Below are 26809 nucleotides of genomic sequence, written 5' to 3' on the forward strand. Positions count from 1 at the left end.
TATGTGGGCAGTGACGATTACACCGTTTGAAACAGACGCATTTATTTTCGTATGAAAATGGAGTATAAATGACCCTTAAAAGGTGAAGGAAATTCTTTGTGTTTACGTGTTGCCCCAATGAACACACGCCTGTGGCAGGCACGTGTGTCTGCCGGGGCTTATTTTATTTGGAAATAAATAATTATAGCCTATCTAAGTACATAGCCTACTTTACTTAAAATATATATATAAATTGACATCCCTTGATTATGTCATTCTTTATAGTGTGCCTAACAATTGTTTTTAAGCTCAATAAGGTCTAATATTCGACAGGAATTTCTCTCATTTGTCCAGAATACTGAAATCTTCCAGGAAAGGCTGGCGCCAGAAGGTTCATTACACAGTATCATCTGGGAACTCGTCCTTGTCCCGACCGTGAAGTTGGGACCCACTGATGTAGCTCGATCGTGTGAGAGGGAAAGATACACACCTCTATTAAACACATCACACACAGGGCAGCCATATACTATGTTTTGACATGGTCTTGTTGGTTGAGTTAGTCCATCATGGCTGGTCAGACTCAACTCCTAGTGCAATAGTATCTTTCCTTACCAGCAAAAATATGAATGAGGCCTAATGAAAAGTGTAAGAAATGGCAGGCCAACAGACCAGCCAGCCGAGCGCTCGAGTCGTTTCACCCCCAAACGCCTTGCTGTATCAACGATCTCCATCATCCTACATAGGTGAAGTTAAGGACAGGAGACAATGAAAGATAAGATGCTGACTGTGTATACAGTCGTTTTTACACTGACTGGCATCCATTACGCTCCATTATGGGCTTGAACCCTGATGAACCTGCTGCATCTTTGTGGCCATTAGCGGCGGTCTGCACTGACCGTACAATACATCATGAGAACATCTCTGCCCACAACAAGCTTTGGTTTCACTGTGATGTAAAGACCAGACTCTACAGCTGCTGGCAAATTGGGATGATGCCAGTCTGCTCGCCTCCAACAAAAGACTACAGGGTTTTCTAGATGTATTTTACTTCTATCTGCCCTGCCATTCTGCTGCATCTATCTACAACAAAGTAACATGGTATGTTGTCCTGCCTGAATCCCACAATGAATATCCCCAACTCTACCAGAAAACAAGCATACAGAAGCTTACAAATAAACAAACAAATAAATAAATATAAACTTCACATTTTAAAAGGTATCTTTTTATATCCATAGTATGTGCTTAAATATTGTTAATATATAGCTGGAAGATTAGCATTTTTCTAAGTACAATGGAAGTTAAAAAGAAGAAGAAAAAAGGCCACTTAAGAGTGGTGGTTTCCCATGCTTCAGGGCATGCTAATGTTTGTTGGTCACTCAGTGGTCAGTCAGTCACCAGAGGAGCCCCGTTTCACTTCCTGTTTCTTAACCAGCAATAGCCTTAGCATTAGGACATGCGTATGCTCTTGTCTTCAAATCTGCAAGGAGGAGTCCATAGAATGTTCCCCCCAGCATATATTTCTGAGAGACAGGGGTTAGCTTCAATCAGTACCAAATGGCTAAGCCTGTTGAACACCTACATCTACCTCTATAGGGACGGGTTAGGTGTTTGAGACATGAACAAGCTGTTCATGGTTAAATGTCAGGATAAGAGAACAGAGATGAAATAATCCCAAGCAGAGAACCAAGAGCCTCTGACTCAATAAAAGAAGAAAAACAACAGCCGACACCGAGGAAACTGGATTTGTCACTAAGGAGACAATAGAAGGTTTGTACGTTGAGCAACTCCTGTAGCAAAGCGTCTAATCCAACCAGCAGGCCGGCATAATGGCCTATTTATGAGTATGAGTGGTGGGAGGACCAATGGGGGTAAATTGTTAGAGAGAGAGAGGGTGGGGGGGTTGATGTGATTAGGTGTTGTGAGAAACACTCACAAGGCAAGACATTATGGAGAGCTTGGAGTGATGAAGCATACAGGCATTGTGATCGCTTAGCCACACAGTCGCCCCAACTGTACAGCGATGCACTGAGGAGGCTTTTGAAGTGCATATCAACATACCTATCTTTATAGCGCATGAAATCAAGCCATTATTCTGCATTATAGATAAGAATTCCCACAAGCAGACACATGATACCCAATTACCTCAAATTGCAATCGCTGGGGCACAGAGCTACTGTTAAGTGAGATATATTAGGTCTTTGGTTAAAAGAAAAATATTTAAAACACCAAAAGCTCAGCACTGAAGTGAAAACTGTGTGTATCTAAAGTAGGGGTGGGACAAAATATCGATACTCACGGTATCGCGATATTTCCACTTGCGATACGTTATCGATACACTGGCACCAAGTATCGATATGTTTATTAAAAAAAAAAAAAAAAATTTTTTTTTTTTTTTTTAATAAACAGGCTAAAATATTATGCTGTGTGTGGTAGTTGAAACATAGTTTCAAGTTGACGTTTATTTATGTTTGTAGTTGAAACAAAAACAAATACTGTAGGCTACATGAATGGAAATGTTTGATCATTAATATCTTTTAGAAATTATATAGGTAGGTAGGTTATATAGGTTTTCTTGTTTTAATAATGATAATAAAAAGACTTAATGTGTAACTTTTCCTCCGTGGTATCGAAAATGGTATGAGTGAGTGAGTGAACTCTGAGAGAGTTCATGTCAATTCTGCTAATAAATACATAATACCTGCTTCTTGCCTTTTAGGGGTATTTTTTTCTCTTCAGTTACACAGGTATCGTGATGTATCGTCTTCCAATATATCGATTATCGCAGTATCGCTGTATCGTGATAATATCGTTATCGGGGGCCAAGTATCGTGACGATATCGTATCGTGAGCTACTCAGCGATTCCCACCCCTAATCTAAAGCGCAATTTATACTCGGCCCGTCGTCAAAGCCCTCGCCGTAGGGCTACGCCGTTTGTTTAATATCTTATATTTCAGAACAAATTTTTAGAGTGAAACGTTGCACATGGGATGAATCAGAGTAGGGATGCACGATATTTGATTTTTTTGTTTGTTGGCGATATCCGATATGCCGATATTTTTCAACTCTTTTGACCGACTGCCGATGCAGATATATGTGCACATTCTTTCCCCCTAATTTCAGAGAACATGAAGTCTCTCCTGTAGTGGAACTAACACATTATTATGCCTACTCTACTAGCGTGCATCCCTACATCAGTCTGTTTCACATTGTGCATCCCTACATCAGTCTGTTTCACATTGTGCATCCCTACATCAGTCTGTTTCACATTGTGATATCAGCGTGCATCCCTACATCAGTCTGTTTCACATTGTGATATCAGCGTGCATCCCTACATGAGTCTGTTTCACATTGTGCATCCCTACATCAGTCTGTTTCACATTAGCCGTTTTCCCACATGCGTACCGGAAAATTACCTGTAAGTCAATATCGGACATTTCCCTTCACACTTCGGCTCGCGCATGTGGGAATCTATCAGCGAAATTGCCTGTATGTTGGGGGGCGGGGGGAGCTTGTATGTATGTAGAGAAAGCAAATGCACGAAGCGAAATGTGGAAGTAGTTTGTTTTGATGTGCGCGAATGATTAGATGATGCACTTTGAAGAAGTTGGGATCCGTGTCTGAGAGAAATAGTTGCTGGTTCGATGTTTATCCGTTCACCTGCGTCGCGTTGAAGCACTTTTTACAGACTGGCTTCGTTTGATGTGTCCGGGCTTGCCTTGCCTTCGGAAATCAGCACGCCCACACATGAAGCTGACATAGGCTACCGCTCTTATTATCACAAGATCATTTCGCCAGTTTGCTTTAATGTGCGCGAATGATTAGATTATGCCCGCTGGAACATTAAGCAACGTGTGTAGGCTACACCTCGCCCATGAGAGAAGGACCGCTGTCGCGGAAAATGACTGGACCCGTTTCCCACTTGGTCTCCCTTAAGAAGAGCATACCGCTCTTCTGACTGGCTCGAAACTGGTGAAATCTCCGCGACGACGGGGTCGCGCTTATACCGGCACAACGACTTTCCCACATGCAGGCAATAGACCACGTTCCGGTCATTTAGCGGTACAAAGCGCATGTGGGAAAACGGCTATTGTGATATCAGCGTGCATCCCTACATCAGTCTGTTTCACATTGTGCATCCCTACATCAGTCTGTTTCACATTGTGATATCAGCGTGCATCCCTACATCAGTCTGTTTCACATTGTGATATCAGCGTGCATCCCTACATCAGTCTGCTTCACATTGTGCATCCCTACATCAGTCTGTTTCATATTGTGCATCCCTACATCAGTCTGTTTCACATTGTGATATCAGCGTGCATCCCTACATCAGTCTGTTTCACATTGTGCATCCCTACATCAGTCTGTTTCACATTGTGCATCCCTACATCAGTCTGTTTCACATTGTGCATCCCTACATCAGTCTGTTTCACATTGTGCATCCCTACATCAGTCTGTTTCACATTGTGATATCAGCGTGCATCCCTACATCAGTCTGTTTCACATGGTGCATCCCTACATCAGTCTGTTTCACATTGTGATATCAGTGTGCATCCCTACTAGGGCTGTTGAAACGAATTTTGATATTCGAATATTATTCGAATTTAATAATTATGAACGAAATTCGATTATTATTATTTTTTTAAAACGAATATTTAATTTTTTTTTTTTTTTTTTTTTTTTAATTTTTTTTTTTTTTAGAACACTAGAACAGTGACAAGTTCTGACAACATACTTGAAGAAAAGAGTGTTAACTGAAGTTGACTGTTGAAGCTGCTATACTGATGTAAACCTACCTGTAGCTCTTAAAATGTATGTTCATTCATTGTTAACTGAAGTTGACTGTTGAAGCTGCTATACTGAATGTAAACATGTAGCTCTTAAGTGCAATACGTGACTGATTTTTTTTTGTTCATGGCTCATTGTTGTTTTGGCAAAGTTTACTTATTTGTTTATTGATAAGGAGCTCAAACAAAGGCTGTGTCTTTTTTTATTATCAATTATTTTATCCAAAAAAACATTTTTTTTTTTTTTTTTTTTTTTTTATTCAATTAAAAATTAATTAAAATATTCGAATATAATTCGAATATTAAAATGTATAAAGCACTGAAATTCGAATTTGATTATAGAGGGAGATTGACAGCCCTAATCCCTACATCAGTCTGTTTCACATTGTGATATCAGCGTGCATCCCTACATCAGTCTGTTTCACATTGTGCATCCCTACATCAGTCTGTTTCCCATTGTAATATCAGTGTGCATCCCTACATCAGTCTGTTTCACATTGTGATATCAGCGTGCATCCCTACATGAGTCTGTTTCACATTGTGCATCCCTACATCAGTCTGTTTCACATTGTGATATCAGCGTGCATCCCTACATGAGTCTGTTTCACATGGTGCATCCCTACATCAGTCTGTTTCACATTGTGATATCAGCGTGCATCCCTACATCAGTCTGTTTCACATTGTGCATCCCTACATCAGTCTGTTTCCCATTGTGATATCAGCGTGCATCCCTACATCAGTCTGTTTCACATTGTGCATCCCTACATCAGTCTGTTTCACATTGTGCATCCCTACATCAGTCTGTTTCACATTGTGCATCCCTACATCAGTCTGTTTCACATTGTGCATCCCTACATCAGTCTGTTTCACATGGTGCATCCCTACATCAGTCTGTTTCCCATTGTGATATCAGCGTGCATCCCTACATCAGTCTGTTTCACATTGTGCATCCCTACATCAGTCTGTTTCACATTGTGCATCCCTACATCAGTCTGTTTCACATTGTGCATCCCTACATCAGTCTGTTTCACATTGTGCATCCCTACATCAGTCTGTTTCACATTGTGCATCCCTACATCAGTCTGTTTCACATTGTGCATCCCTACATCAGTCTGTTTCACATTGTGCATCCCTACATCAGTCTGTTTCACATTGTGCATCCCTACATCAGTCTGTTTCACATTGTGCATCCCTACATCAGTCTGTTTCACATGGTGCATCCCTACATCAGTCTGTTTCACATTGTGCATCCCTACATCAGTCTGTTTCACATGGTGCCACTGGACCTTGAAAGGAAAAAAAAACATCTGACTGTAGAAAGGAATGAAGAGAACAAGTGGAGACATGAAATAGCAACATCCCAACCCAGACTCCACACACTGTTGTGAATATTACACAACACCATGCCATGATGAAATCCCTGCTATCACAAGTTAAAACACTAACGAGTTTAATCCATTAACCCTGAATAACAGCTAACCACTATTGGCCTGGAGGCACATGAGGTCAAGAAGTCAAAAGTATCGATAGGGAAAGAGATATTGGCAAATGGGAAGATGCACTGTGTGGAGCTACGTATATTCCGGTTAGCACCAAACCACTTTGCAGACAAGGCACTTCCATCGTACAGAAGAAAGCAGGAGTCGAGACACAAAGGAGACTGAGGAGGAGTCCGAGACCGTTTCCCTGCTTTTAAGTGTGATCAATAATACGCTCAGACGAGAGTAAGACAAATGCAGAGGAGCCTTCACAGAAGATCCCAGTTTGGCATTGCTTCTTCCAGGCATGTCGATTTAAACTGAGGGCAGAGAGCAGCTTGTTTGAGTGAAAACAGGGTATTAAACAGATGCATTATGTCTGTTCTGTCTGTCTGTCTGTCTGTCTGTCTGTCTGTGTGTGTATCTTGAGCCCAGGGGCAGCCATACTGTTTCTACCAGACAGCCATTTCGTCAGACACACTAGCAGGAGTCACCTCCCTGAGAATAACAATGAATCATAATGCGGACGGAAACACTTCCTGTGTCAACAACAGAAGCAATCAGGGAGGAAGGAGTATGCCTTGTCCAGATTGGATTAATTAATTTTAGGACGCACTCTGTGTGCAACTTAAACGGCAGCATGGTAAACCCTGAGATGCTGAGTTAAGACGTTCCCACACTGTATGAGTGCAGCGGCAGGGACGTTCCTATTGGCTGAAAAGGCAGGGGAAAGTCGGGATGCAAAGCTAAGCCGTTTGCTTTATTTGAGGGGGAAATTGTTGAACTTTTGACCAATCGACTGCACTTCTGTGTCAACATTTACATTCCAGGAGGATGAGTGACAATGAAGTTGAATGTGGGACACAGCATTCCATTCCTCACCTATTATACAAGGTGACGTGACTGTTTAGGGCAGGCCATTCATTCCATGGAAGGCTGGTCAAAGCAATGTCCAGATAAAGTAAGTTGTATAAATATCAAGCCACACACCAATGACTGACTAGCTGCTATAGGAGACGCCACTATGAGGGGCAGACTGAAAATAAAGATGAAGTAAAAAAAAATGAAGGGGGGGGGGGTCTAAACTTATGTTGACGGTGTTTGTTATGTTGTTTTAATGACATTCTTCTTCTTTGTTTCTGTCCATAGCAAAACACTAACAGGAAGTGAGCTGGGGTTCAATTTTGAATGTTTTTGTTGTCAAGTTAAAACCGTCTATACAGCTCAGGGATTTCACAATAGAACAGGCTTCTTATCTTATTGTAGGGTGTGTAATAAATTCATGCCCGGCCCGCCACCAAGGTACATGATAAGCGGGATGTTATGTCGTCATGGTGATGTACTGTAGAGACATATACTTGTGAACATAATAACTCAAGAACATCCTATGATAGAAATCTCATTCAACACAGGTTCCCCTTGACTAGATTTTGGAGCACCTTGCTGCACAAATTTGCATATTAATGAGGGAAACTGATTTGAACTACAACAAAATTGACTATTTTAAGTACTATAACACCTTAACGCTTTAAATTTAAATAAATGCTTTGAATTCAGAGTTCATATTAATACCATAGAAATATCTGCTAACTTATTAAATAGCTTAATTAATGGGCTCATTATCCTAACTGGCTATGTTTAATATGGTGATGATTATGGCTGGCAGCTCAAGTGCCTCTTGTCACTGCTGCAGACAAAGTTGGTGTGGAGAATGTGTGCAAAACAAATACAAACCCTGGACCAACCCATGGGCCAAGCTAAGATTATTGTTATGGAGAGGGCAGTGAGATAGGCTGCAGATAAAGAACAAGTTGCACAGGTTAGTCATAAACCCTGAATCGTTGTACTCTGAACTTCACAGTCCAGAATTAAACTCTTGCACGACAAGTTCTCAAATGGCAGAATTTGCCGCTGCTCAGTTTGAATGTGAAGGAAAGAGGGAACATTAGCCCAGAGAAGCACTGGCTGGTGGCTTCAGTTCAAAGCATGTAATTGCCAACTTGCACAGGCTGTGACAGGATGTGGAATTCGTAGACATGAGAGAGGCAATTCTGTTCCGGGTGCAACCCTCCCTTAGCCCATTCCCAGAGGGAAGGAAATAGTAGAAGAGGGATAGCTTACTGTGTGGCTGGCTGTTAAAAACTCGATGGGTAGTCCACACACTGTGATGTATGCTGTGATATAAACAGCCAAAAGCATTTGGGCCGGCAGGGTGGCCAAATAGTTATCCTTCAACTTGGAGGAGCTGGGTTCAAGCCCTGGTATGGGCACGAACCTGCCCTGCTGAAGTGCCTTTGAGCAACACACTGAACCACTAACATTATGTTCTGCAGCTGACCAACACCTCTGACCTCAAGTGAATGGAGAGATTCCCTGTGGGGAGCAATAAAGTACTAAGCAAGCTACATTTGAATGGATACAGTATCATTAAAAAGACATGCCATTAATAGGATTCATTTCACACAGACACTTGCCCCGTGCCAAATGAATGCAGCCAGAGCCTACTGCCAAAAAGATGCGAGGTGGCAAATAGAAAAGCCAACATGGAGTTGGAACACATACATGGCAATTAGTTGTCGTCATCCGATGTGTCTTGATGATGGCAGACATTTGAACTGGTACCGTGCGCACCACACGCGCGCGCACACACACACACACACACACACACACACACACACACACACACACACACACACACACGCACGCTACCTAGTTATTCACTGAGGTCACACACAAAAACTGAGCACAGTATCAAGTCAAGTGTCTCTTAATTGTAACAGCATACCAGACGCTCCATTGATTTTTTTGAGTGTGACGTTACGTCGAAATCCATTCGTACAGCGACAAAACTATATGGTACACTTCAAACAGATCTTTTCAATGAACAGTCATGGTGTACTGTGGTCTATAAATTGAAAGTCCCCTTGGCAAAACTATTGTGTAACTGGCACCAAACACAAACATGTAGCCTGGACAACACAATGAAGATGAAGGGATTTGAGCCGCTTTACCCACCTCATTGTTCGGCCAGAGTGGAGGTCCTCTCCTCGACCGAAGTTTGGCTGACTTCAGAGCTAAAGCCCGGGGTCAAGGCAAACTAATTCAATGAAAAAAGGACCAAAATCGGCGACACACACATCTACGCCCGCAAAGGGGGTAGCCACAAGCGGGATAAAGAAGCACACCTCGACGATTTCCTGGTTGTGTGGAGAGAGGAGAGGAGCGGGGGGGGGGGTGAGTATACAGTAGTGGAGCGGGCTTGTCAACTCCAATCACTATCCCACGTTGGTCTCTAATAAAGCATGTCGGTGATATAGGGCAGAGGAAGGACTACTACACCGAAACTAGAACTTCGCGACTCCCACTTGGCGTTGGTTTATAAGCCAGTATCTGGAGAACAAGAGCGTGTATCTGCCGCAGACTTTTCCCTTCCTCGCCTCGTCCGTCCGTAGCTCTGTGGAAATGCATTGGAGTCTGGCCCAACCCGCCAGCTTCAAAGTAGGCTAGAGAGGCTCGTGTCGCGTTCAGGCACACCTCGTAAATAACCAGGTACCCAGAGAGAGAGTCGTAATTGCGACTAGTCGCTGCATTCAAACGCTTTTATGGCTTGAAATAAGATAACCAAACCCTCTGAGTCTATGGCATAGTGTTGCCCTGAGGCAACAAACCACTCTTTTGGACCTCACACCGTCTGTAATGTATATTAAAATAATTATATTTTATAAATAATATCATTATCACCAGACATGTCTGTGACCAATGAAATGTGGTGCTGAAGCTGGTGTGGCCTTTTGTCTTGGGGTGAAGCATCCGTTTCAGTTGGCAAAGCCATGGGACAGTGTTAAAATTGAAATAAATATGAAAAAATATGCATGTGCATGAATATGTCAAGGAGTATGTTTGATTGTTTAAATACTCGTTTTTTTATTTGCATACTGAAACTGTTTATTTTTATTTTTCCATTGCCTCAAGGCAACATTGTGCTACTGTGTTATCTTTTGTCTGTTGCCTAAGGGCAACATTGTAGTATGAGGGTACTGAAACATCAAGGTTTTCTGTGGCAGGGGCTGGGTGTGGCAAGCCAAGCCCAGAAGGGCTCGCCTCCACTGGTTGGCTTCTCCTGGTTGGCTCCCCTCTGAAGTCAGCTAACCAGGAGAGGGGAGGAGGTATCCTGGGCCTCCCTCCACAGGCGAGGCAAGCCCAGAACGCCTGGCCCCTTTCAGTAGGGTTTCAGTAACCTTAGCACAGAGTTGCCCAGAGGCAACAAACCAATATCTGGTTAGGGGGAGGTCAGGGGGGACAAATTCTATCATCAATATATTATTAGGGATGCCCAAGCTCCCAAAAAAGGGGGTGAAATACCCCCCCCCCCCCCACACACCCACACACACACACACACACACACACACACACACACACACACACACACACACACACAATAAAAAGTCATGCCATAGACATAGAGGGTTTTAACAACATATTTTTTAAGATAATTGTTTTATTTAAAAAACAAAGCAGCAGAGAGGGATTTTGAGCTGTGGAGCCAGAATGAAGAGGAGAGGAGAGGAGAAAATGTGTGTTAGGTAGGGGTAGGCTTGATGTTTAAATTAATTTATTAGCTCAAATTGGTTGGGTGTTTTATTGTAGATTGTAGAGTTAAATTAAATGAGAAACATAGCCTATATTTTATATAGAATGCCAAACAATAACTTGTAGAAAAAAAGAAAACAGGCCAGCACTATCAATGTCCTTTCAGGGGACAGACCACAACGTACATGTTTCAGCCAAAGCCTACAACGCTGAGGAAGGCTTTGGCTGAAACGACATTGAGAGTGCTGGGTGCTGACCTGTTTTCAGGCGATGTAAAGAGCACCCGTGTGCGGGTGGGAGTCGGATTTTTTAATTAGTCATCAGTGATGATGTAATTATGACATCATCACTGCTGACTCCTCACTGTAATTATGACATCATCAGTGTCGACTCATCAATGATGACATCATCACTGTAATTATGATGTAATTATGTCATCAGTGATGATGTCATCAGTGATGTCATCCTTCCTGGCTGAGCAGACTGGGTGGGTCCAACTCCCACGGGGGGGGCTTCCACGGGGGGTGGTCCTACTTTTATTATATAAAATTGAGTAAGTGGACATGTTTTTGGTCCCACATTGTGAGATTTGTGATGATTTTGGTCAGTAATAATGTCACTGATAATGTGGAGCGGGTAATAATGTCACTGATAATGTCACATTGTCTATGTCATCAGTGATGTCACTCGAGCACTCGATGATGGTCACTCGAGCAATTGTGATGTCACTGATGATGTCATAGAGCAGACTGTACTTTTCTCTCACTACTGATCACTCACTGACGTCATCAGTGATCCGAAGTTGAACAATTGTGCGCTGCGCATGCCAATGCGGGCGAGGCCACGCAGCAGCCGAGCCAAGGGATCGAGCGCTTTCTAATATATATAATATACTATTATGTAATATATTATGCTAGTATAATTTGGCTATATTCCTGATAGCACCTGAAGGCATCTTCTCATCCCAGGCTCAGCCAGGCCTCGACCTCGCCCTAGTGGCAGTCTGGGTAATTCCAGGGTGCACCCACAATGGCACACGGTCACGGTTCACTTCCATAGCATGAGGGAAATCATCATTCCTACTGCTTTGATTTATAAGACAGGTACTACAACAAGAAATGCTAGACAAAACTTCTAAACGTAACTGCAGAAACCTTTCTGTTGGTTGTGTGTGGATAGATACATGCTGAATCAGTACTTTCTATTTTTACTAACAATGAAGGAAAGGGGGGGGGGGGGGGGTATATGACTAACACAGCCTAGTTTTCACATTCCTAAAAGCGTGAGACCTGTTTCCTCCTAATGAGGAAAGAAGTCGCAGAGAGGACGAGGAAGGAATGCATTACGTCTGCATGGTATGTGTAAACATCTAGAAAGCCAATATGCCTTCCATCCCATTACACACACACACACACACACACACACACACACACACACACACACACTCACACACACCAGCTGACTGCTGTGAGCAACTGTTAGTCTGGCATAGATTTTGAGACCCAGGTACCTTCCGTCCATTTTGCCGGCTATACTAAAGCTTAATAGACTAAGCATTTTCAAAGTGTCAAGTCAACTCCAATATATTCCAACATTGGGTGTGAAATTGTGTAAAATGTAATGCTTCACACAGGTTTTTACATGCAATTGTGCTCCTGTATGGGTGTGTTTGTGTGTTTTATGTTGGGTCAGACACGGAAAGCTGGTGCTGTTCCCAGAAAGTCGCTCCTTAAGAGTTAGAAACTCTCACGCAGTAATTTGAGGTTTCTCCTGCCCTCCTCCCATCTACCACAGCTTTATTTCTATGGCTTGACGTCAGTCGGTCAACCCCGTCCAGAGCTGGCAGCCTCCCAGAAGACCTGTTGGACAGCATTGATGAGGCTGTATAGAGCAAGGTGTCTATATGAGAGAGAGGTGAAGTGGACAGACTGAGTGGTATATTGTAAAAGGTGTTTGTCTAAACTGGTCCAATTGAGAGAAAGAAAGAGTGCCTGCCTCTGTGTGTGCATGCGTGCGTGCGTGCGTGCGTGTGTGTGTGTGTGTGTGTGTGTGCGTGTGTGCGTGTGTGTGTGTGTGTGAGAGAGAGAGACAGACAGACATACAGACAGACAGACAGACAGACAGGGGCAAGCAACTGAGGAAGGATTTTGAAAAAGTGGATGTTCTTCGATAACCAGACTGAATTACACTTCTCTCTCAAACACAGATTCTCTCTCTCTCTCTCTCTCTCTCTCTCTCTCTCCCCTGTGTGTTATGTAAACAGACTGCATTTCTACTGCATCAGAGTGTCAAGGACTTGTTGAAGCACTATAGTCCCGACTGGCAACATCTGAAAGCCTTGGCCTCTATTGTTAGTTCAATAGAAGCGAAGAGAAGAGATAAAGAGAATTATATTGAAGTCAAGGAAACATAATAGTGTCAGTCTGGAGACGGGGGTTGGCGACATTCATTTTACTATAGGGATTCATTTGAGACTCAATGGGGAATAATTTAGTGTCAAAAATAACCAGAGTGATTATGCTGAGTAGTCTTTTTCAAAGAAATGCTTTGCACGCAGAAAGTGTTTGGAATAAGCTGGGCAAAAGGTGATGGCCTTGACTAAATGTTAAAAAAAAACACGGGTAGCGAGCACACTCAAAATGGATTAAAAACTCACTGGGTGCAGGGCGAGCAAAAAGTTCAGTAAAGAGAGAAGCCAGCACTCCAAATGTCCTTTCATAGGATTTAATTAGTTCTTCAAACCTGTGCCGGCTTCTCTCTTTACTTGACTAAATGTTACCCGCCCAATAAAGTGAAAATGTTAATGAGATAGAAGGGAATGACTGTTATTGACACTCAAATATTTAAATTCTCGCTCCGTCCACGGAAGGAATGTGTGTGGTGGAGGGAGAAACTGCAGAGGGGAGAGGGAGACGACTGTGTGAAGAGGTCTGGGCTGCTGGCCAGCTGGGCTAAAGGAGGTCCAAATGACATTCGCTGAACTGTAGGTCCCTGAACTGCTCCAAGGGAAGTTGCCATACACAGACAATACATAGGCTTACGTATTTATTATCCTAAAACTGAGATTGCAGTTCTTCAGCTTTTGCTGCAGCTCAAATGCACCTCCACCTGTATAGATCCAGTGGAGTGACATACACTGAACAGCAAATATGTGGAAATGAATCACAAATAGCTTTAGATGAATAGTTTAGCTGGAGATGGATTAATGATTCCATTGGGTAAAAATGGATTTCTCAGTTTTCTTTTGGATATATTTAATACTACTACTACTACTACTACTAATAATAATAATAATAACAATAACAATAATAATAATAATAATAACAACAACAATAATAGGCTAATAATAATAGGTTAATAACTAGATGTAGCCTAAATTATTATGTCATTGATCATACAGATTACAGATTGTCAGTCAATAAAGGTGTTTGAAATTATTCCACAAATTAAAAAAGGACAATGTATATGTAAACAAAATATATGTATATGTGTATGTGAGTTTACCATCCTGCATCCCTGAGAAAGAGTCATAAAACCAAATGTTCTGTATAGTGCAGCTGTCTGTGACTACACCTATATGTAAATGAGATGAGTGAGGATAGTACATTGGCCTATATAGTACAATAGTAGAGTAGTTGTTTTGCTGTTTTGTCTGTTATTATGGGGCAATGTGTGTATTGTATGCATTCTCCAAGTTAGACGTCAGACAGTATGAACAGTGTCAGTGTCAGTGACCACTCTACTGGAAACCACACTAATGGCGCATTACTTCTGAGTTTCGCTAGATGGCGATGTGAGCTTGACAATCTTTATTATTGTAAGGCAACACATGATTATTCTAGAAAATAACTTACTTTGACCCCACTCACAGCATGGCTCACTTGCATTTCTTATGTTAAAAATATCCTATAAGAACCCAAGTGTAGTATGTTCCTAAGGTAGTTGGGTGATGTCTGCAGCCTGTCCGCTGTCTTCCTCTCATGAACAACACACCTAAGAACCTGTGCCCACTAGGAAATTTGGCTGCACTGGTAAACAAATAGCAGATAAGTCCAAGCCATCCTGGAGACCACAGAAGTTTAATTTGTAGGCCATCTATTAACAGCATACAGAATAGAATATCAGACACCCCACCTTTCTCTTCTGAAAAAAAACCTTCCTAAAATACATTTTAAGGATACAAATATCATAGCGAAACTAAAGTTCCTATAGGAAAATTATACTAACATTATAGTGATACGGTACCTATGGAGAGAGAAAAACAAATCAAAACTTACTAATCATAAGGTATTAAATAACACAGAGATTGAAAATCATGTGCCATGGAGCTCCAATCTCCGTAGGTATCACGAATGTTCTTATTTTCTAGAGACTTGTACTTGGACTCTCGGTCCTCCAAGGCACACCTGTCCTAAAGGAATATAGTATTTTGATTTTCGTTAGGATTACCATTCATAGCACCTTCAAATGATTTTGATCTAGCGCGCTCAATATTATTTGACCTGAACTACTGAGAAAATTAGGAAAACTATTTTAGCGCGTCTCCTATCCCAGTAGCCTACATTTTCACCATTGCTTGTTTACAGAGATGCATTGCAGACCCTCCCGACTTAAACTATTTTAATTAAAATAGTACTTGTGTACTATAATTAGAAAATACTATTTGTGTGATTAGTAGCTCACCTTTTTCCTCTGACATAGACATTGTACAGTATATGAAAAAGGCATGACCATGATGACCTATGTCACATAGGTCATGCCTTTTTCATATAGGCTACAGTAAGTAGGCCTAACTGATGCCAGGGCCGGTCCTGTCCATCTGGGAGCCCTAAGCAGGTTACGTTTGGGGTCCCTGCCTCACAGTGGATATACAATGAATTGTGCATGTCAGGCCTTGAAGATGTCTTCTGAGAGAGAGAAAAAACATGAATTAATTGACTAAAATAGATTTTCATTTATATTGATTGGTTATTGTTTGCCTTGATGACTCCTGACTGGACGTCATAGTCCACCCACCTTCTTATTTACCGCTACATCACTGCTTGTTTGTAAATAGGCCCGGTGCTTCATGTAGTAGCTCGGTCTACCTGATCCCCTTTGTTGTGGCTGTCAATGGATTTGTCCTTGCAGGAGGCTACAGCGCACTTTGTCACTCAAAGAGATGAGGTCGTCGAGTCACTCTATCGCTGTGTGTGTGTGTTTATATGAAGCTGATAACCCGCTCCCTCTCCCTCTCCACCTGGCCTCGCGGCTCTGACACCCGGGCCGTGGATCTGCTTGAAAACAAACTGCGGCGGCGGCTCCGGTTGCCGGGCCCGATCGATGGGCTGAGGGTGTCCGGTTGCTCGGAGGGTCGAGTATCGACGCATGGACGATCGCTATCATAATCACACTTCCCCCCTCTTATCGTTTGCCTACTGAATAAAACATCTCCCTTCCTGCCACGGATCACTCACTCGCCCCCAAAATCTGGAGGAGCTGGAAAGGGACTTTTCTACGTATCTTTCCTATAAGTGAAGTAACATGAGAAAAGTGCATGATACCCTCTCATAAAGACGTCCCCAGTGTTTTTCCATATAAATGACCCCCAAATAGACCCAGGTTATGGTTAGACCCCCTGTTTGGCAGCACTTTGTCCCAGGGACCCTGCAACTGAGAGGATTGTTGTGAAAATAGGATTATGTCCAGAATTTCATAAGTGTCGAGGTGGGGGGATGACAGAGGGGAGACAGATCAGAGTAGTCTTTGTTGTGCATTGTTTTAGTGGGATAACTTCAATGGAATGATGAAAAAAAAGTGAAGTTAAACAGCCTCAGGACCTCTGGTAATCCCACTTTGGGAACCAATGCCCTACTGGGTTCACCAGGGGGCTGAACAACTCTGTGGCACTTGTTCATACACATACAGGTGAACAAGTACAGTAGCTGTGACATACCGTCTGTCTAGACATATACCTGTTTGGTCTACTTGATCCCTTTTGTGTTGGCTGCCTGTCCATGAACTTGTCATTGTATTCCTGCACTTCTGTCATTCACAGACAGCTAGGACGGTTTATGTGTGGTAACAGGCTGTCAGGAGCCAAAGCCTGTTCTGTTCGTCTTGAAAGACAGTTTCCTGGTCCCTGACTCCCTGCAACCTGAGCTCTCTCAACTTTAGGTAGAAGTCAAGAATTGCCTAAAGCAGTAGGAGTCACAATTAGGCTCCATTAGGCCAGATAATGGGAAATAGACATGCAAGGAGTTCCTCAACCTGCGAACCCAATGCAGGCTCTGCTCAGGTTGATACTCCAGGCAGGCTCTGCTCAGGTTGATACTCCAGGCAGCGGAGTTCTCCTTCCGTCCCAGGAGGCTTCACCTGAGAGCTGTAAATCAGTGAGGTGTCTTGTTGGCCACACAGATGCACCACAGGTGCAGCCCTCAGGATGACGGGTTAACAGCAGCAGTGATGAGGTGTAATCTAGGCTAAGGTCCATCAAAAAACTGGGACATCCTAAATCTTAGATCATGTGAGCACAACAGAAAAGCAGGGGAAAGTTTAGACTTGCTTCGAAGTTCATGGTGAGAAGGAATGGGTCAGGATAGGTTTGCGAGGCGAATTCTAAGATCAGTTGCCAATAGAACACACATTTGGAGCCATTATAGTACATGGGCCTAAAGCATGTGAAACTCTTATTAGTTTTTTTAAGTGCTGTGCTCCTCCTCCTTTGACTTCAACTTGTTTCAATAAGCCATATTTTGGTGATATACAGACAGTACAACTATAACCAAAGCAGATTAAAGCAGCATGACCTATGTCCTATGCCCCAAAAACAAACAAAAACTAAATCTGACGCAGGAATCAATGTCATTTATTTTCCTATTTAAAAAAATCGAAAACAACCAGATTGAGCATTTATTTGCTCATGCATAAGCAACATCCACTACCCTTGACCACTAAACGTGAGGGTGTGAACGAGCAGAAGTTAGGTGCCAAGTGTTTGAGAGAAGTAAGAGGAGAATGGCTGTTAGGCTATTAAGACAATTAACAAAGTGGTCAGGAGGGGCCAAGCAGTAGAGAGGAACAGCCTGAAATGGAGAGAGAAATCGGGGTGTGAAGTGACAGTCAGCACATCTGGTCTCATCAATAATGCAGCCGGCCTTTAAACGGCAGTTTGTCGCATATTGAGCGCTGCTGACTGAAATCAACCCCGACACCTAAGATGCTGTCAGGGGAGAGTGAAAGGGGTGACAGCGGGAGGAGGAGAGAGGAGGGGGGACTGGCAAGGATATGCAAGAAAAGGAGGGAGAGAACTTTTTGCTTGAGCCTTTCAAATACACAGCATCTGATGTAGCTATTCCTGTACTATAAATGAGTGACCGCTGGTATAGAAATCCACTTTAGAGGTTAACGGAATGGAGGGAGTAAACTCTTATAGCATAATCTTTGAATAGTCAGAAATTACACCTGGGACTAAAATGACTGGTACTTGTTAAGTGTTAACATAATGATACTGGAATTCAAACGTTTAAACAATTATCAACAATAAACATTTTATATAGCACAATTAGAATACTACGGTAGTCATATTCGTAGAAGTACTAAACCATGTCATGTTTCAAAGCAGACTTAAATAAATGTTTCCAACACTGTAATATATTTGTTTCAGCATTTTTATTATTAAAATGAAAAAAGACAGAAGAGCAACCTAGGCAAAACAAAACACCTCAGGCATTCATATGCCTAATCAGCTTTCCACAGAGTACAGACGTCATCTTGTACACACTGTAATTTCTCATACAACAATGGCCGTAGTCTAAAACAAAAAAAACAAAAAAAAAGGGGAGGGGGAAAAGAAGGTAACGATAGCCCACGGCCATTAAATCTTTCAAAAAACGCTTTGTGACCAACAGGTTGGGTCGGGTGATGAAAAACAGTTTATTTCCCTGTGATCAGGGGATTTCGCAGCACGACGATGACCGAGTCGCCCCGAAGGAACATCTTAGAAATGTAGCGGTCCTTATTCACTGGCTTGGACTTCTTCTTTCCTTTTCCGCTCTTGGGGACTTCTGTCCACATCTCCTTCACATTCTCCAGCACCATGTTGCAGTGCCTGAAAGGATGGCGAAACATAGAATGAATTACTTGAAAGAAAAACAGAATAGAAAAAAATATCCACATAGTGTACTGCAGCAGATTAGATAGCAAAATTTGGGAGAAGGGGAAAAATAATAATAAGAATAATCATACCATGGACTCAAACGCATATTTTTTATTATTAAATCAGTGACCGGTCAATACCTGTCAAAAGCCTTGACTCTTCCAAGCAGCTTCTTGTTGTTGCGACAGTTGATGAGGACCTGTGTGTTGTTCTTGACTGACTGGGTGAGCACAGACAGGGGGCCAGTGTTGAACTCCTCCTCCTCCCGTTTCTGGAGCTCCTCAGGAGTCATCTCTGACTTGGGCTTGGTTAACAGACTCCTGGGGGAAGGGGAAAAAACACACAGAGCAAAACCACATCAAGAAATGTGTAACGAAGCACAAAGTATGCAGAATAGAGTACTGCAGGTCCAGAAGACCTAGATGTTAGCACTTCTGGTCCCCTCGTCTACTCTAAAAGTCAACGAGATTTTTGTATGGGAATTTTAGTTAAATTCCTGAAATAAGGTCTGTGGTTAACAAACGTTTATGAAACAGATAACTTTGTGTTCAGCAAGATAATCTTCACAAATGAGGGTCACTTTTATGACTTTTGAAGCATTTTCTGAAAATAGGAGATTTACACTTCAAAAGCCAAAGTGGTCTTAAATTGATTATCTTGCTTACACGAAGAAGAAGTTCAACATTTCATAAACCTTTGTTAACCAGACGCTTATTTCAGGCATTTAACTGAAATTCCCATACAGAAATTCCACTTACTTTGAGACAAAGGAACTTAAAAAAGGCCTAAAAAAATACATCATCCCTATGTGGTACTCTATTAACAGGATAACAGATACCAGGCAGATTTGATCCAATTGGAGCAGTCCAGTATAGGAATTTCAAGGACAAAATTCCCCAAGAAATCTCAGAATGCCCCTAAAAACCATGATCCAGGGGCAAAAATTGCCCCCCAAGATTTCGATAATTTTCTTTTCATTCAATTAATTTAATTTCCATTTGCATCTCTAACACACACTCAGCACCTGCTGGTTGCCAGAAGAAGCCGAAAAAGAACACACTCACAAACAGCACTGTTGTTCACACTACGCTTTAGCAACATACAATTCATGATGAACTAATAATTCCTTTAAGTGCCCCCCCCCCCCTTTTTTTTTTTTTTTTTTTTTTACATTTTCTACACTGCCATATTATGCAGTCTATCCAAGTCACATATTTGTCACATATTGCTCTGACACACAAATGTAAACAAAATTGTCAGAGTGCAGGAGAAGCCTTCAGAGTTGGACACATTTGCTGTTAAAGGATTCAAACCTCTGATCTTGTTATGAGAATGGTAAATCTAGGTAACAGCACACCTACCAAACACCACGACACCATGTCCACTGGACTGATACACAAAAAATCAACCTACATTTATGTGTTAGTTTTAGGTTAGTCTCACTTGCCAGACTATCTCCCTAGGTTAACCAACCCAGAAGTTAGTTTGATCTCAATTGTTGTAGATATGCAACACTATGATTTGATCGTTTATGCTCCCATTATACTTTGCAAACTGAATGGAGGGTCCGATTATATTATAGTTATATTTCACTTTATTAAGGTACTTAAGAATGACTGATGGAGAAGGCACATCTTTTTGTGACACTTTACTGTACATAGGCTATGTAACTTCTATTGTATTATATTTCATTGTATGGAACAGTCCTATTGTCTCTTATAATGTTTGATGCTTACGTTGATATTTTTCCATGCCTGAGTACGAGCAACTGTAGCATGTCCCAATTTCCCCTCGGGGATCAATAGTTTTTCTGATTCTGATTACTTTGGGCATGCGCATGTCCAAAAATTCCTGCTGAAAAGTAACGTTAGCATTTATAGCTGCCTAGCTCATAGCCAATCTATTGTGCGGCTTCAATTCCATAACTTTGCAAAATTACACTGAAGCAGACTGACACTACCGACTTGTATCCGCTTGCTTTAACGGTAACGTTACGTCGTTACTTTTGTATGTAACATTATTTGAGACTGAAGGGCAGATTAGCTATTTTTTAGCTAGCCAACTGGCCTTGTTTCCTACCACTAACGTTAGCATAATGTTAGCTGACGTAGTAAAATGCTAGCAAGGTTAGCATTGTAACTAGCTGGCTGTTTGGAGCGAGCGACTGGGAATTCAGGCGCTGAGACTGAAAACCCATCAGTTAAGAAACTGCTGGTTCGTTTAAATGTAGCAACTTACATGCTTGATTCTTCAGAGTTCAACTTTTCTTTCAGAAAAATGCTCGGACGTTCGCCTCCTCTGTTCCACTGGCTGCTTTCGTCTCTACAACGAATCTCTCGTGTTGCACCAACCAACTACTTCCGGGTCAACAAGTATGCGCTCCAAAATGCTGCGATGATTACCGGGTTACAAATTACTGTGTACAGAAATTGTGTTAATGGTGTGTAGTCATTCGATATTAGAACATTATTATTTGAAACTTGAAAGTTGCATTAAGACTCCACTGTTCCAGTTTATGAGTTGTCAGTGAGTGCATCGATAGGTTTTTTTTTTTTTTTTTTATACTCAGAATTTGAAGTTTATTAGACTTATGATAATGTAATAAGACCTCAACTAAATTGTAAACTGCTGAAGTTGATTAAACGTATGATAATATAATAAGAGCTCAACTAAATTAATTAAACTTAATTAATTAATTATTAATTAAACTGCTGATTTGATAGAAGTAGTGAGCCCTAATGTAGATCCCCTTCCTCATTATAGGCTATGGCAGTGGTTCTCAAAGTGGGGTCTGGGGACCCCCAGGGGTCCTTGGGGGGGTTCAGGGTCCCCAGCAAAAAGGGGAATAATTCATTTTCACTATAATTCCATCCATAAGTAACACAATGACAGAATGTATGACTATTTTGGTCATGGGTTTCATACACTTTTGTAATAAAACATCTAAAAGCAAAAATCGTATCAGATGGGGGACCATAGGACAAAATCGTATCAAATGGGGGCTCCGTGTCCGTGGCCTAATTTGTGTCGAGTTTAGGGGTCCTTGATGTGAAAAAGTTTGATCACTGGGCTATGACATTTCTACAGATTGAAGAATTCATAGTCTGTTTTCGTCTCTTTCAGAAATGGAGACAGAAAAAAAACTTCAATGGCAGAAAGAGCAGCCAAGGCGATACTGGAGAGCCAAACAGATAAGTCTTTGTTTTGCTCTTTAACACACAACAAGAACGAGGGAAAGTGTGTGAGAGAGGGAGCGATGTAGGCTACACTATCTACACAGCAGCAATGAGACTGAGAGATTGGCTTTCTGGCAAGAGACAGACAGACGCCTAGGGGTGTACAACCCACCCACCTTATTTCAAAGGGTGGCAAATCTACCTGTGGAAGCCACTTGCTGCGGATAATGGCAGCCTGTGTGCTGCTGAGAGAGGCGAGTGTGTGGGATTGATTTCCAGAGCTTGACTATCTTTATGAAGCACATGCAGCTCAGCCAAAAGACTTAGAGCTGCCCCTCTTCACTCTTCCACAACTTAAACCCAGAGTCTGCCATAAACCAGTCACATTCTTCAATAGAGCTCTATGAGCAGCTTGTAAAGTGAGCTCAGTCTGTTGCTTGTGTGTGTGTGTGTGTGTGTGTGTGTGTGTGTGTGTGTGTGTGTGTGTGTGTTTAGTAGACTGCCTAGACTATGTAGGCCGGTGTAGGGGATTGCAATACTTTAACAATAACAGACAGACACAAACTTGTTCAATTTTAAGCACAAACATTAGTTTACAGGTATGTTATTTTGAAAAGATGATAGGCTATGTGATTAAGTCTTGTTGGATTACTCCAACATGATTGATGAATGTGCAAGAGCAAACAAAGTAATTTAGCTATCATTATGGCCTGCTTGCATATTAAATTATAATCTAATATTTCACAATAAAGTAACTCACTAAATTAGTCTGTAGACTTTCTTAATATTTTGGATTTCAGAGACTAATCAGAAACAAAAACAGTGAGGAAACCAACACATTTCAGTGAATATATAGGCCATTTAAAAAATAAACCACAAGAGTGTGTGTGTGTGTGTGTGTGTGTGTGTGTGTGTGTGTGTGTGTGTGCGCGCGCGCATGTGCGTGCGTGTCTGCCTGCAGGACCTCAGAACCAATAGGCCCAAGTGTGTGTGTGCACAGTCTAATGAAAGCTGTCCATATATGATGATTTACCCTCAGCAGGAATCAGGATGGGCTGATTTAGAGCTCTAGGGTTATTAGTATGGTACCTGTCAGAGGAAGGTCGTTATTTATGACACTATACAGCAAACAGTATCTCCTTACTCTTGCCTCAGAGCATAAAACTCTACAGTTTGCACCAAACCTGTTGATTCACAACTCTGTCCCCCTGCACCACAATTACTCATGCAAGTAATGAAATTATTATTATTATCTGTGTATCTAGACCTGGAGTTTGCCAACACTGTCGCTGTTTAAAGTTACCCGATCCATCCCAGTCGGCTTGCACCACAGGCGACTGTGAATGAGACTGTGCTGGGAGAGGTGGCTGGCTGGCTGGTCTTTTGATAAAAGGCTCTTTTGTTTAATGGAGGCAGCCTTCCAGGACGCTGCTCTAATCTGTATCCCCATACATCTATTTTTATTAACTTATATCTCAGAGGAACCAAGAAAAAAGGTGAGGGAAAGTTCAGCAGGCAGTGATGTCATGCGCTGAAACGGAAGATAGATCAATAAGATCAGTGGGACTGAAATGTCATGTCTACCTCTCTTTAGGTTACATCAGGCTACATATACTCTGCACATACAACTAATGCTTCCTGCTGCTAAATCCTCAGCTGCAGATCTGAACAGCTGATGATCTTTACAGGAGCACTTTCAGTTTAGGATCAGCGGCATGCAGATCCTCATCAAGTTATAGAATATAGTTCCACCATTAGATTCCATCAATAAATTAATTAACTTTATCTGAGCCCAGTGTGTTTTTGGAAGTACATCCAGTTAGGCTACATTTAATGTCAAGTCAGAAGATTTAGTGTCACAATTCGGCCATAATTAGGCCTATGAGATGAAAAATCTAAATTAAAAATACATTAAATGCATTGAAATATAGGAATTGGAATATATCTGTGCATTGAAAACTACAACTTATATAGGCTATTGTTTAATGGTAAATAATACAATTGACTGTAAGATTGGATGCCAATGGATTTGACCTATAAAATTGTACATAATACCGTAAAAGGGAATGGAAGATTAAAAACAATTAGTGCAACAAAGGAGCTGTTTATTTGCCATTCCACATTTGAGTTCTACTCAGTCTCACATATTTTATTTAGCCTATTTATTATTATTATTATTATTATTATTATTATTATTATTATTATTATTATTATTATTATTATTATTATTACCACCACCACCGCCATTTTAAACTACACTAATTAGACCTTGTGGGATTTGAAATTGACTTTGGCTGCAAATTCTCTGTGTACTATAGAACCCATATCAGAGAATAAATAATCCACAGTTTCTATACCTCGATTTTTTTTAATGACAATTAGGTCAGTGACAAGAGATTGATGAATCACACTGATTTCATTTTTATAAAACAATGAATGCTTGGTGCCTTGGTCAACCTGCTGGCTATTGGCTAAAATAAATGACTCCAGACAAGGGGATAGCTTCTGTTTTAATTATTTTGTATTTTGCAGTATAGCAGAATTTCATGCGATAGCATCAGGCCTAAAACAGTGACATGCACGCAAAACAGAAAGATCACTTTAATTTATACTAAGTGCATACAGTTGGGCGGAAAAGGATGGATGAGAAAAGCTATAAAGTAGTGTCTAGAACAATGTCTTTCTAAACCAGGAATATATTTTCCAATTAACATCGACTTATTGCAGACCAAGTTACATCAATTACAGGTGTATGTATAAATGATAAATATTCGTTACATTCAATGATATGTTAAATATAGGCCTATAAATGCCACGCACATTTTTGGACATGTGTGTTGAAAACATAGGCTATATGCAACAATTTCCCTTTAGATGAGATCTTTTTGCCTCAGCGCTGTTGTTTATAGGCTATTTGACACAAATTGCGAAATAAACGTTTCTATTAAATGTTAAGCTTTAGTGCAGAACATTTTTTATTTACTTTTTTCTTATTGGGCCTATACACAAATAAAAGAGGTTAAGCCAACATTGCAGATATAAACTCACTAGACTGCTGCATTTCTTTACGTGACATGACCTCTTGCACTTGTAGGACTTCAAGTATATTTACTCAACTTTATCCAGCTAAGTTCTACATCATGTGACTAACTAATAACTATTGAGTACTGTGCCATTTTAAATATATTATTTTTCTACACTCCAAGACAGAGGGGGGCTTGAGTTGATTTGAGGGTAATAATTTGGTAGGCCTATGTCATTACAGGACCCCCCGAGGTCTGAGTGCCCGGTCTTGGATAGAAAGTGTCCTGGAGAAGTCTTGGACGCGGCGCACTCCTCTTGGCACGGGGTAAACGTTGCGGGACAGGGTATTTGGTGCGAGTAAAAGTAGCTGGCTTGTCCAGAGAGCATGTTAAAATGACAAGGATCAGACAGAGGCAAGGTGCACGGGATTGATGCGGAGAACGCGGTGCATGCTGCGCGTATTTGATGGCGACGGGATTGCGCGCAGCTGACTCCGATGTAGGACATCTCCTGGTGGGTCTGCATGAACCGGTCGGCCTCCGCGGCACCTGTTGCGCCCATGTGGTGCCCACGGGACCGCTGCGAAACCACCGACGCGGAGTGGTTGGAGAAGTGAGGATGATGACCGAGGTAGGAGCCTGCGCCGAGGTGGGTGCGCACTGGCGGCTGGAGAGGGAGAAACGACGGCACCGGCCAGTAAAATGAGCCCGCGGCCAAAGCCACGCTGGTCGCAGTGCCGGGGGACATCAGACGAGCTCCACCCCGTTTCAGTGCGAGCTTGGCCCTGGAGCCGGCTGGGGCCCTGCGCCGGAGCTTCCCAGATGTGCCGCCTATGAAGACGTCTTCGCTGCAGGGGTCCAGCATCCAGTAGTTGCCTTTACCCGGGTCGTCATAGTGGCGCGGCACTTTAACGAAACACTTATTCAAACTCAGGTTATGTCTGATGGAGTTTTGCCAGCCTTGCCTATTCTCCCGGTAGTATGGGAAGTTGCCCATGATAAACTCATAGATGCCGTTGAGTGTGAGCCGTCGTTCCGGGCTTTGGCGGATAGCCATCATGATAAGCGCATTGTAACTGAAAGGAGGTTTCTCCGGTTTAACGTTTTCTTCTGCTCCTCCACCTTTCTTCGATTCCCCTTTATTTCCATCTCGGTTGCCATTTGCCAACACTGCCTTAGAGCACTGTTTCTTCTTGTCGCAGCTCTTGTCACTGTCAAAGTTGTAGTTTTCTTCTTGAGTGCAAACTTTTGGTTTCTCTGCAGGGTGTCCTGAGCGTTGTTTCTGGGACAGGGAAGAAGCCTCCTCGTCGCTCATCACTCCCTCTCGTCTCAGTAGCAGGCTGCTGATGCTGAATGAAGACTTGTGGAAAAATCGGACAGGAGTTTTCAAATCATCCATGTTAAAACCAGAAAAAATGATCCCCAAAGGCGCCCGGCGATCAGGGGGGGAACAGGTTACTGTTTCACGGAGCGAAGACGCGCTGGCTGATCCAAAGTGCTGAGGTAGGCTACCAAAGACACACTGGCCCGGTGAAAACAAATGCGCATGATCACCAGCGTTGGACGCGTTACATAAAGGGTAATGCGTTACATTTCTCGTTACTCATTCCAAAAGTAACAAGTCATCATTACTCTCTGTAG

General features: G+C 42.1%; 3 protein-coding genes across 3 annotated transcripts in view; all 3 read right to left on the bottom strand.

The window, feature by feature from the left end:
• vaspb (vasodilator stimulated phosphoprotein b) overlaps positions 1 to 9699 on the bottom strand; it is a 45068-nt gene extending 35369 nt beyond the window's left edge. The window contains exon 1 of the mRNA XM_083637190.1: positions 9258 to 9699. Within this exon, the coding sequence (XP_083493316.1) occupies positions 9258 to 9262 (5 nt within the window). The 5' untranslated portion in view covers positions 9263 to 9699. The remainder of the gene's footprint in view (positions 1 to 9257) is intronic.
• An 8774-nt stretch (positions 9700 to 18473) lies between these two features.
• On the bottom strand, positions 18474 to 21332 carry snrpd2 (small nuclear ribonucleoprotein D2 polypeptide). Its single transcript, XM_083636978.1, has 3 exons — positions 21208 to 21332; positions 19110 to 19289; positions 18474 to 18921 (listed from the first exon to the last, which is right to left on the bottom strand). Coding segments are annotated over exons 1-3 (357 nt in total). The 5' UTR covers positions 21210 to 21332; the 3' UTR covers positions 18474 to 18746.
• A 3999-nt stretch (positions 21333 to 25331) lies between these two features.
• foxg1c (forkhead box G1c) lies at positions 25332 to 26567 on the bottom strand (the record flags this gene model as incomplete). The annotated part of the gene is made up of 1 exon (XM_083637308.1): positions 25332 to 26567. One exon carries the CDS (start codon positions 26565 to 26567, stop codon positions 25332 to 25334), a length of 1236 nt encoding a protein of 411 aa, XP_083493434.1.
• Between the last annotated feature and the right edge of the window lie 242 nt (positions 26568 to 26809).

The sequence above is a fragment of the Poromitra crassiceps genome (genome assembly GCF_964638095.1).
Source record: "Poromitra crassiceps genome assembly, chromosome: 5".
NCBI classification, from domain to species: Eukaryota; Metazoa; Chordata; class Actinopteri; order Beryciformes; family Melamphaidae; genus Poromitra; species Poromitra crassiceps.